We start from the raw sequence: 12068 nt of genomic DNA on the forward strand, positions 1-12068 counted from the left end.
GTTTCCCACATGGATAGTTCAGAGTTAAATCTCTGCCTTGTCCTTTCACTGCAGCCATTGAACCCTATGTTAAGATAAAAGTTTCCACATCGCATCTATTTTGTAATGTCAGCATAGATTTTTTTCTTCTGAAATATTTGCAGTGCCTCTGATCTGTGGTGCATGATGTTTAAAAAAACCATAAGTAGGTTTCTACTTTTCAGGAATTCTTTAAATTCTTTCCTGTTAAGCTCTGGGAACAGTCATTTTCCAGTGATGAGCCTGGAGTGAAATAGGCCATCCTTTGTACCCAGCCTGTTGGCACTGGTTACTGTCACTTGTGTGCTCAGGGTTGCTGAATTATCAGCAAATTTAATTCTTCTATCCTCAAAACCAGTTTGACCTAGGAACTCCAAATGCTGCTTTTTAATGGTACAATGGTGAGAGTTGGTGACATAGGAGAGTTAATAATTTATGATGAAAAGCGTTTGAATATTAACATATTCCTAGCTTTCAGTGTGTTTCTGTTGTAGAGACAGGTTTAAGAAAAGCTTGTAGCTTACTGCTGAGTAGTTTCCTAAAGAAGTCAGGAGAATAGGGGCTTCATGCCTTTCTGGATTGAGCATAGTTCTGGGAGACAGGTGTATGCACTTCTGCTGTTGCCAACCTTAGCCTTGGTACTCCACGGATGTCAAGTCTTTCTGCACCTCCCTCACTCATGGAAATAGGTACGTACAAATGGAGAGAGGTCATAGGCAGATTAGAAGGGGGTTACAGGCATGTCCGTACTTCTGTTTTAGCAACCTGTGGTGCTTTTGAAGGCTTTCATATTCTTACCTACACGATCTGATTGCATAAACATCTTGTGCTGCTCTGAGAACAACCTAAGAATTGAGGGACTGCAGTCAGCCTCACCTGCGCTGATTCACTCCCTACCAATGTGGTGCCTCCGCAGATGGGAAACTGGTTATCACAGCTCCACCCCATTGTGCTGTAAACTGCTAGAATCTGCTTTCACAACTGATTTACAGATGCCTTCATTACAGATGTATGATATATCAAGTGTTTTTATTGATGCTGGAAAATTTTGGCATACTTCTCGATGTATAATATCTGCCAAAAATTTCAATAAGCAATACAATTATGAATATTATTCAACTTGCAAATACATTTACTAGGTTATCTGTCCATCACTCCCAAAAGGTAAATTACAACACATTTGTGGGCAAGTGACGTTGAGGTCAAGGAGACCTGGCTCTACGGAAAAGACCTTTTCTTTTCTCATCAGTCCTGTCCTAGTGTATGTACATGTGAAGTACAGAAGGCAGGAGTGGATAGTGTGTATGGGAGAGAAGGGGGAGAATGACAAAAAAAAGAAAACCCTAAAGATCATAATGAAGAATCTTGAGTCTGAAGTTCTCTCCCAGATGAACCCTTGTGATTGTGATAAGCTGAAGGATCATGTAGTGTATATACAGTTGTGAGCTTCTTACAGGAGTTAGTCTTGTATCTTTCAACAGGAAACTAATCTACACACTACACCAAGCAGTGCTATTTTAATGATGTTATCTAGATCAGTCCTCAATAGATATGGCTAAACAATGTGCAGGCAATATTCTCTTTCAGACATCTTAACTATAAACAAAGCCCCATGGCCAGAGAGCACTCTCTCGTAAGAGAAATCCCCAGATCCTCTGTCTGTCTTAAAACCTCCAAGAACAAGCGGGCTGTTTTAGGGCATCCTTCAAGAGAAGTTTCTGTTACAGAGTACTTACTGTGGTGTCATTTTTTAAAGGAGGAAATAAGAAAGAAGGCTATGTGTCTGAAGTCTAAAGGAAGAGGAGGAAACATTGGACTAGAAGTGAGCTTGTTTGGATTAGTTTCCCAGCTCTGCTGCATGCTTCCTGAGAATAATCATTTAAATCTTGGCTCTCTGTTTCTGAAAATCATAGATGTTATTTCCTGTCCATTGTGTAGTTTAAATTTGCAGTGAATACCTTCGTAGGCAAGGATTGGCTCTGCTCTTTTTGTCTGTCATAGCTAATATAGGACACAGTGAGGTCCTGACCTCTTTTGTGACATTTACGTGCAAAGTGATACAAATGATGACTAATGTAATGCAAGTTTTAAATATTCATGCTGTGCTGATGAGACTTGCTTGGTGTGTCAACATACTGCACCATTTTCCTGAGCCCTGCTTGTTGGAAGTGTGTAAAATGAACTTCATCTACGCACAAATACAGTAGCAAAACTTCATTTTTGTATTGGTTCGGGAACCATCCCTTTTCCAGTAAAGACAACCCTGGACTACTTGCTTGAGAGCGGAGGCAAGCTTGGTGGCAGAACTGAATCTGTTAGTCCAAAATCACGTTTTTCCTTCGGTATAACAAAGGTCTGTCCACTCTTACCCATAGACTCCCTCGTCATCTGCTCATGCAACTGTGGATATGTGAAACAGTGCTACAGGCTCTGTGCTTGGTGGTCCACACAGTAGTTACAGCTGGCTGGTAGATCAGAGCTCACCTGCAGTGTCTGAGGTAGCGAGTCAGTAACAGAGCCTGCAGAGCAGTACTGGCAACGCCGGCCGGGATGCTCTACTTGTAGGCTGAGGTGGGAGGAGTGCTGGGCTGTGCCACCTTGTGAGCTTTCATGTTCGAAGTCACGCACTGCAGCACCCCTGTAGCACCTGTGCCCCTTCAGTGTCAAGGACCCAACAAGCCAGAGGCCTCTTTTCAAGCTGTCAGAGGTGGCTCCATCTTGTGCGTTGGAGGAGCGTGAAACTCCAGGTGGGTCATGTTTGTTTTCAGGCTTTTAGGATCAAGCAGAAGGAAGTGGGGCTGGTTTTGGCAGAGAGGTTTTTAATAATAGAACACACATAGAACTGGGTAGGACAGGAATTTTGAGCTCCAGTGGTGAAGATGCTTTAATGGGCTAAATGTATTTAAAATAGTTTTTCTCTCTGGGAGAATCTCAGACTGCCTTATCTTTTCCTTCCAAAGTGGACATGTTTCATTCCATATGTTTTTCTCTTATACACTACAGTTTTAAAAGTGAGATCTTTTCTCTTTTTGAAGCTCATGAGGAACTAGAATGCGCATCAGAATATGTGTTGGTACAAATTTAAAATCTCTTGATTTGCTAACTGCTGTAAAGTATTTGAAGCCAAGTGGTAATGGGTTTACGTTTTCTGGTTACATTTTGTGGGGTCTTAAAGGTAGTATACGGAACTCTGGGATTCAGCAGACAATGGCACTATGATGTGGTCAATAGAATAGTTTTTGCCTTGTGGTTGCAATACATTTTTTCCCCCCTCATCCTACTGATATATATTTCTTTATGACATTTGCTATATCAGCAGCTGGTGTAGTGATGTTGCCTAAATGAAATTTCTAAAATGCTTTGGGATGAAACATATTACAGTATTATCATACAAAATATTTATTGCAAGATATTTTTTCACGGGTATGTGTTGCTTTAAGTATTTTTGCCAACACAAGTGTCCAGAAGCTTTACAAACAAGCTTTCTCCCACAACTTTCACCGTTTCACTGGGATGTTGTCATGCAAATCAGAATGACAGGAGGTCCATATACTTTTCTGTAAAATAAAGGGGAGGACGTGGAGTTCATGAAGTACAGTGACCCAGCTGAAGATGTCCTGACATTTTTAGTCTTTTGACTACATTCAGTGGTTTTTGCACACCTCAGAAGCGAACCAGTGAACTGTGCCTTCCAGTAATCCTGGGATTGGGTGGTTAAAGCTCCATGCAAACAAATATGTCCTTTTCTTTAAAAGCGAGATCAGTCTGTGGCCCAGTTTGTGCTGCTGTTCCTGTTGCTGCTCCATCTGCTTATGCTCATTCTCCCTTTCTGGTTGCCTGTCTTTTACCTCATTGTCCCAGTGCAGACAAAAGAGAATCGGGCTGATGAACGGGGAGGTTTAAGGTAAATGGAGTTTGTTTCCCTATGTCAAAACCTGGCAGTGATCATAGGACCGATCACCATAAGGCAGATTGTAACAACTGAGCAAGTTACACGTGTGAACTAGAATTTCTTATGAAGTATGCTCTGGACTTAAAAAGGCATGGTTAGCAGGTGGTGGTGACTGTAGAGAAATACCAAATGAGGCTGGTAGGGTTTTTCAGAAAGTAACTCTGTTGTGGGGGACAGAGTAAATGAACTACAGGTGGGAAAAACAAAGTCTCAGGCTGATTATTACAAAATATCTGGAGTAGAAATATCTGGGCTAGCCAAAATACTTTGATTCCCCTCCTCCCCAAATCCTTTCTGAGCATCCTCTGTCTTGTCAGAAATCGCAGGCACGGACTTATGGACGTGGCCAGACCTCTCTTCACTGGTGATCAAACTAGATTGATGATGGCTGGTAACACTTTGAGTTAAAATTTTTTGTGTTTTCACCAACTTGGAACTATGGTGATTTGTCTGAAATGTCCCTGTCATTGAAGACTACTTAGAGCTAACAGTGGTGAATATGGGAAATTTATACAAGCTGCTAACATGCAGTGTCATGCTTAGATGTCTGCAAGTCCAGAGAGTCCAGAACATGTCTTGCCACAGACAAATTAGAGGCTTTGCCTGATCAGTGATTTAACACCCAATGCCATCTACTTCTCTAGAAGCTAGGCCTTTGCCCTTAAGATATGTATATGTATGCTTAATGGGAGGCTTATTTGTGTCTCCAAAAATCCATTTGTGCTAATGATCCAGTGAGTCATCGAACCCATTTGTATGGCTCGGCTTCTTCATTTTGTCTCCTGAAGTTCATTTTTTGCCTTTTTTTTAAGAGTAATGTTGCATTAATTGGCCAGGATTTGGGGAAAGCTCCTTAATGGTATGCTGGTCCTTAGAAGTGGCCATGTCCCAAGTAACAGAATGATTGTCCTTATTGCTCCCAGTTTTCTTATAAAGTGACAAGGTGACAAGTAGGAGAAACAGCAGTAAATGAGGACACGGAATTCTCACTTGGAGAGCTGGTTATCCTCATCAGTTAAATACTGATGTATTTTTTGTTGTTTTTTAGAACTCATTTGTAATTGTTTAAAAATCGAAGGTAATGTAAGGTTATCTTCAGTTTCGTGGGATGGCTGATTTTCACTGTATGGATAATGAGTGGTTCCTGAAACTTCGGCTATGGCTCCTGAGACTTCGGGCAATGGCACATGGTGTTGGGTTAGCCAGTCTTGAAATGATCCAAGAACAATGTGGTGCTATTTGCACATGGCTCTCAAGGAAAAGGAAAATAATATTAGAAAGATTACATGGTTATTTCTGTATTTAAATGTTTCTGTTACAGTCCCATTGGTACAATCTGTACATCTAGGGAGATTAATTCATTTTGAATTTGATGCTTTAACCACTAAATCATCATCTCCAGCTGGCACTGAAATAAAGTGATTTGCATCATCTACATCAGCAGAGAAGTGTCACCTTTGTTAAAAAAAGAACCACCGACACACAGACTTAATTATCTATTCAGAATGCAAGCTAGCAGCTGAAATGTAGTGACTTTTATCCAAAACCAAACCAGATATTTAAAGAGGCATGATCAAAATCACGCTTCTTTGAAAACTTCACAGTAAATTTTAAAGATAGCTGTAACTGATCTTAAAAGGCTTGCTTCTGTGTTTTATATTGTGTATCTTTTATATAATTGGCTTCGCTCCTTATCTGTTGCCAGTTTTCTCCTCTCTGTAATGTGGCTGAGAAAAACATCTTTTTAATGAAGGAGCAAATTACTGTTTCAAAGCTACGGATGTTGGCAGGTAGACTCAGGCTTCTGGTAGCTTGGTCTGTGAGCCTGACTAATGTGGTGTGATAAATCTGCTCTCCTTCCAAAGAAATGCTGAGTGGCTTAGATCGTAAAAGCTATCATTATTTCAAATACTTTTCCTTCTTGTCAGTCAAACCACTAGTCTGAAATTCTCTATCAAACCCTTTTAAGATGCTGTTAGGTCAAATGGCACTGGAAAATGCATCTAATAAAACGCTGTTGAATTGCTTCTTTTAACTATTTAGTGCATGGCACGTCATTAGTGGTAAGTGCAGTTGCAATTTAGATTCATAGAAAAGGCTGTTATTTTAGTTGAGTATGTTTGAAGTCTCTGTGCTGGAAAAACAGAAACTCTGCAGCCCGCTTGCTCTTGCTGCTGCTGGGGCCGTCCCTGAGCAGCCCTGGCCGCAGGACCTGACCCCAGCCCACCGCAGCATTGGGATGCTGTTACATCCATTGCTCTCCCCTTGCTCCATGGTCTGGTGGCACTTGCGGGACTGCTTCCCAGGACAGCTTTTTGACCGGGGCAGCAGGACTATCTACCCACGTCCAGCTGTAGGCCAGAATCCCACGTGAGAAGTCTCTTTGCTGGATGTTTAGCTCACTTCATTCTCGGCAGAAACTTCAGTATTGCACCCATTAAAAGGCGTCAAGCGAGAGGTGTCAGCATGGCACGTGCTGGGCGACCCGCGTGCAGGTGGCCGGCAGCCCCCCGCCACCGCCGGGCCCCACCGCGGCCGCCTGCGCTCCCTTGGTGGCCAACCGGAGCTGCTGCTGCTGCTCCCCTTCGCCTGCTGCATCCCGGGCGGTGCTGGAGGAGGAGAGGCTGCTGGTTTAGTCAGGCAGTGATGCTAGGGTTGTGGGCGGGAGCAACTCCTCTTTTTTTTTTTTTTTTTTTTTTCCCCTCTCCTCTCCTTTTTTTTTTTTTTTTCCCTCCCTTTCTCCTCTCCTCGTCCTCCCTCTTCTCTCCCGCACTTCGCCTTTGCCGTCTCTGCACTGCAGATCCCCGCTCGCCGGGAGGAGAGCCGGGGCCCCCAACCCGCCCGGCCCGGCCATGCCCCCCGCCCCGCCGCCCTGAGGGCCACCCTTCGGCTACGGCTGGCAGCGAGGCCCCGGCGGGGCGGCGGGCCGGGGCTGCCATGCGGCAGGACAAACTGACGAGCTCGCTCAGACGCGGGGGGCGATGCCTGAAGCGGCAGAGCTCGGGGGGTGGCGGCGGCGGCGTGGGCACCATCCTCAGCAACGTCCTCAAGAAGCGCAGCTGCATCTCCCGGACGGCGCCGCGCCTGCTCTGCACCTTGGAGCCAGGTAACCCGCTCCCCCCCCGGGCGGCGGCTGCAGCCCCGTAAGCGGCTTAGCGGGGAGCGGGGCGGGGGAGCGGCCGGAGCCGCTCGGCTCGGAGGACGCGGCCGGAGGGCCATGAGGGCCGCGGGTAGGCGGGAGGAGGGACGCGGGGGGCTGCGCCCCGGTGGCAGCGGCGGGCGGCCGCGGCCCGAGGCAAATGGCCGCGCCTTGTGGGCTACGGCGCGGGCAGCCTCGGTGGGGCCCGGGCTGCGTGAGGCGCCGCGGCCTGAGGCGCGGTGGGGGTGGGGGTGTGCGGAGCGGGGCGGCGGGGAGCAGGGCCGGCGAGGTCACCCCGGGCCGGGGAGTGGGCAGAGGCAGCTCCGCGGGGGAGCCAGGCCTGGTGGGGAGGCAGCGCGCTGCCCCTTTCCTCCGGGGGGGCTCCTGTCGTCCGTGCCTGGCGGGTCCCGGCTTGTCTCCCCGCTCCTCTCGCCTGCCGCCGCCGCCTCGCAGCGCTTCTGTGCCGTGTGGCCGTGCCCGGTGCCTCCTGCCCCGTCCCTCTCCCCCCCCCGCAGCCGGCCGCGGCACCGCCGGGGCCCGGCCGCCTCCCCACAGCCTCGCCTAGCCCAGCCCGTTCCCGCTAAACCTGCTCGCTCTTGGCTTGCCGGAGCCCCCTCCTCCCGCCCAGCCTTTGTCTGCGGTAGGGTGTTGTCTAAATTCGCAGCCCTGCCTTTCCGAAGGGGGAAGGCATCGGCTCTGCGGCTGTTTTTTCCTAGATCCTGCTTCAGTACCGAAGTCTTTTAAGGAGCAGGTGGTCAGCCAACAACGGGTGCTCGCTCCAGGGAAGCAGGCTCTCAGCAACACTGATGGGTCATCATGAGTGCTAGATTCTAGTTGCCTGTCATAAAAATTTAGGATTTTTAAAAAAATTAAATATTGGAAACTTAAATTCAGTTTACAGTGTTAGAGCTGTTACTTGTAGCTAAAATGTTGTCGATCTGTTGCCTAATCCTGGGCGTTTATGAAATATGCAAGCCTGAGGTCTACTGAAACACACAGCGGTGCATAGGAATACGTAAGATTCCATTTCCTATTGTGCTAGCATGTGTGCATCAAGCACACAATGCAGACTGCTTCTGTGTTTGAGATAGGTTTTGGATGCTATTATTAATAAGGTCTCAGATATATTCTGGTATAGGTTTATGGGGTTGCTGTTATCAAGGAGATTTCCTGACTCGTAATTCTCACAGACCCCTGCTCCTACAGTAGTATTCTAATATCCAAGGTAATGATGTTATATGGATAATGACATTCTTTTACTTACGCTCCCACAAAGACCAGGGGAGACAGTCGGAGGTGTAACCATGAATGCCATAGTCTTAAAGCTAGGAGATGCCACCAGTTGGGGTTTGCATGTTGTTCATATGTAAATAAATACAGTAGCGTCATTCATGATGTAGGCTTTCATAGAGTGATGGAGACAGGGAACCTAGTAAGCCCTTGAAAAATAAGCTGAATAAAGTTTCTTTCAGATTTTCTTGGTGTCGGTATCAGCTGTCTGTTTGTATTAAAGTTTCTGTAGACAGCAGATTTTAGATGTGCTTTGATACATCCCAGTGAGCTCTGGCTCCCGACAAAAGTGATTTCATGTAGAGCTACTCGGAATGTTACTTTTATTTCTCATTTTGCAAATGAAACCCTATATTTAGAGATAAATGAGAGGGCAAGGCTAAGAATCTTCCTGAAACCACAAGCGACAATAAGGTGGTAGTTTATGTTGCTGGTTTTTTTCCCCAAGTTTGGACTCCCACTGCACATGAAGCTGCTTTAGGCCTTTTTTTCCTCATTTGTTTTTGATAAAATATTTAGTGGTTTTCCATGGGAGAGGTTTCAACAGCTGCTTTTAAGTACAGCCAAGAATTTAGAGTGATGTGCTTTTTAAGTTTCAAGCCATGGCTCATGTACATGCATCAGAAAAGATCATCTTCCTGTGCTTTTTCTGGTTTAGTATTTCTGAAAAATTCCCAGAATTCGTCCTGTCCTTTTGTTTAATGCTGCTGAGGAGCGGGGATTTGATTTGTTCACGCAGGTACTTGGCTGACCACAACATTTTTCTCCCCTCTTGTGGCTCCTTACATGGTCCTGTGCTACATTTTGGTCACGCAGTAGAAGACTGCTTTGGTTTGGGAATCCTAGGGGTATATTCTTCCCTCTTACAGCCTTTTTGTTGTCAGGAGTTGTCGTGTATTTTATGTGGAAAAGCTAACAGGACTACGGTTTGTGGGTTTTTGTCTTTTTTTTTTTTTTTTTCCTTTTCTTTTTGAAATAGCTTTTCTGCAGTGGTTTCTGGTGACCTCATTGCAAGAGCATTGAGCAGGCCTTATTTTGGCATTCTCCTACCCTTCAGAAATTTGACTGGTGCCAAACATATGTACTGTTGCGTGTGCTTGTGTTTGTGGAGCTGATAATTCATATGTGTTCCCAACACATTCCTGCTTACATGAGTTAACGTATTTTTAAGGTATGAAGCATCAGTTGAAAGTGTATGAACTGGAGGTGATACTTAATATGTCAAGTGACACTATAGCCTGGCTGGCTTGATGTAAAAGGGCTGAGTTGTACTGACAGCGCTTACAGTCCCCGAGAGCCAGAACTATTGCTGTGTGTATGGTGCATTTCTGCCAGGCTGTCCATGCAGAGGAGCTGGGAAAAAAAGTTCCCATAAGGCCCCAAGGGGTCTTTTCTGTGTTTATGTAACCGAGAGGTACTACGTGACCCAGAGATGGAGGAGTAGCAAAAAGGGGAAAATCCAGTGAAAATGGGTGCAGAAGGTCTGTGGTAGGGTTGGATAGGTGTGGGGTACTGAGGGGGGGAAGAAGGTATCAGGGAATCTAAGTTAGTTTGTCGGGAGACAACAACTGAATGCGGAATTAAAGGGAGTTGCTGGTAAGGTGTAGTAGACAATGGAAGTGTAAGGGAGAAAAGATGGATTGTGGAAGGAGGCCCTGGGGAAAGGCTGGTGGTAATATAAGCAAAAGGGGTCAGGATGAAAATGGCAGGACTGAGTGAAAAGGAAAAAAAAGTTTAAAAAGTGGTATTTATTAGGAAAAGGGGAACAATGGAGGAGGGTTTGGGAAACCAAGAGAGTTTGGAATGGGGATAGGCATTAATTCCCTTGAAGCTCTAAAGTCCAAAGATTAATTCAGTGAAGAGTGTAGAAACTGCACGTAGCAAGATGGTTCTTGTGCCAGAAATAAGTAACAGGCAATGGGGTGCTGCTCCTAGCTTGCTGGTTGCCTTCCTGCAGGTGCCCCGGGAAGTTCCTTGGTGGGTATAACCTTCCTTGCTCTGTCCGTACTGCTCATGTTGCAGCTTCTTTTTTTCCCTTGCTTAATTGCTATATTTTTATTGAACAAGGTTGTAATTTTTTTTTCCCTTGGGAAAGGTAAATTCTTTAAAATAGATAGGAATGAGGAACCATTCCTGTATGGTCTGTGGCTCACTCCCAATGGCTCTTCCCCTCCACTGTTACAAAACCATCACATAATTTGTTTTTGGGACCATTTCTAACTGGGAACAAATAAGGGGATGCAGATTCCGTGGCTTCTTCTAGAGGTTACAGGGCATGGCCTGACTGAGAGGTTCCTCACCATACTGAAGAGTGTGTGCCATGTAGTCTGGTGTTACCACACGATGTTATCCTCGTTTCTAGTAATTTTCACACCTGTCTTAATTGTCTGCCATGATTTAATAAACTTTTGTAGATGGAGATTGAAGGGTCTCATTTCAGTCTCATTTAATCAAGACAGCTATGTGAGCTCCATGGTCTTGATATTCATGTAAATGACAGATACGTTTTACCTTGTTCTGAGGTTATATCTTATTGTGCCTGATCTTTTGCAGATTTGTCTGTCTCTGCTTGCATCTTTCTTATGAAATTTAAAAGACAAAGAGTGAAGTTGTTACTGGGATCTAAGTCTTACAAAATTGTGATGTGATTTAATATTTAGCTGCTGAGTTGGAAATTAATACATGATTATTTTGGAAGGCTATTGCTTCTTTGCCACAAGGCAGTGTTAGATAACATGTCAACATCTATTACCTTAACAAAAGGAGTTCTTGGTCATGGTATCTTTTTGTATGTATTAGGGTTTTCCAGCACTTACCACTAGATTGCTTGGGAATGAGTCTCACTTTTTGCATTTATAGCAAACGTGATACGATTTCATCTCAGTCAGTTACTGGCATTGTTACATTGCTTTGAATTATTATGAAAAGATTTATCTGTTAGGAGTCCCTGCTGAGTGCCGTGGAGTTATGGGGAAGAATACTAATAAACAGTTACTTCCAGGAATAACTGTTAATCCTTTAATGTTTTTCAAGATATTTCTATTAGAGTTTAAAGCTTTTATTTTTCTAGATCTGCCAAGCATGTCTTTTAAATCCGAAGCAGGGAAATAAAAGCACCAATCCCCACATTTCAGTGATGCAATTCTAAAATGCTAAAATTCTAAACAATGCTGGGGTTTTTTTTGTGTGAATTTTCTTTCTTTCTAATCCCTCTCCCCTGCCAAAGGAAAAAAAAAAAAAAAGCCTTGAAGGGGAAGGTTTTGTCTTTAAACATGTGTTTATCAAGCAGTGAGGTTTTAAAATTACTTATCACCTCTTCAGTATGCAAATGCTGAAAGGCATTTTACATTCCATAACTAGCAAATGCCACTACAGTATGGGTTTCTGTCAGACTCGCAGGCTTAGTCTTCCAAAGCACTGAGTATTACTGGAGAGTTGATTAGCACGGGTTTTATATACTTACAATCTTGCAGGATTAAAATCTGTTGGTGTTTTTTTTCTTCTTAAAATAAATATGGTGATTAAATATATATTAAAATGCATAATTTTAAATATGGAGCAACACATCGTATTAAATGGTGGAGGAAAAATAAAGAAACGCTTTACTCTTTATGCTGGAAGTCTTGAGGGAGGGGAGGGGAAGCGAGGCGAGGCGTGTTCAGCACCTGA

General features: G+C 44.6%; 1 protein-coding gene across 6 annotated transcripts in view; it reads left to right on the plus strand.

Annotated features, from left to right (window-relative positions):
- Positions 1 to 12068, plus strand: part of TBC1D30 (TBC1 domain family member 30) — a 58260-nt gene that overhangs the window by 19456 nt on the left and 26736 nt on the right. For 4 of the 6 annotated variants that reach the window (XM_064448727.1, XM_064448736.1, XM_064448717.1 and 1 more), the window contains one exon: positions 6771 to 7076. The exons of the other annotated variants lie outside the window; for them this stretch is intronic. In XM_064448727.1, coding sequence (XP_064304797.1) covers positions 6771 to 7076 — 306 coding nt within the window. The remainder of the gene's footprint in view (positions 1 to 6770; positions 7077 to 12068) is intronic. 6 annotated transcript variants of the gene reach the window in all.

The sequence above is a fragment of the Phalacrocorax carbo genome, chromosome 1 (assembly GCF_963921805.1).
Source record: "Phalacrocorax carbo chromosome 1, bPhaCar2.1, whole genome shotgun sequence".
Classification (NCBI taxonomy): Eukaryota; Metazoa; Chordata; class Aves; order Suliformes; family Phalacrocoracidae; genus Phalacrocorax; species Phalacrocorax carbo.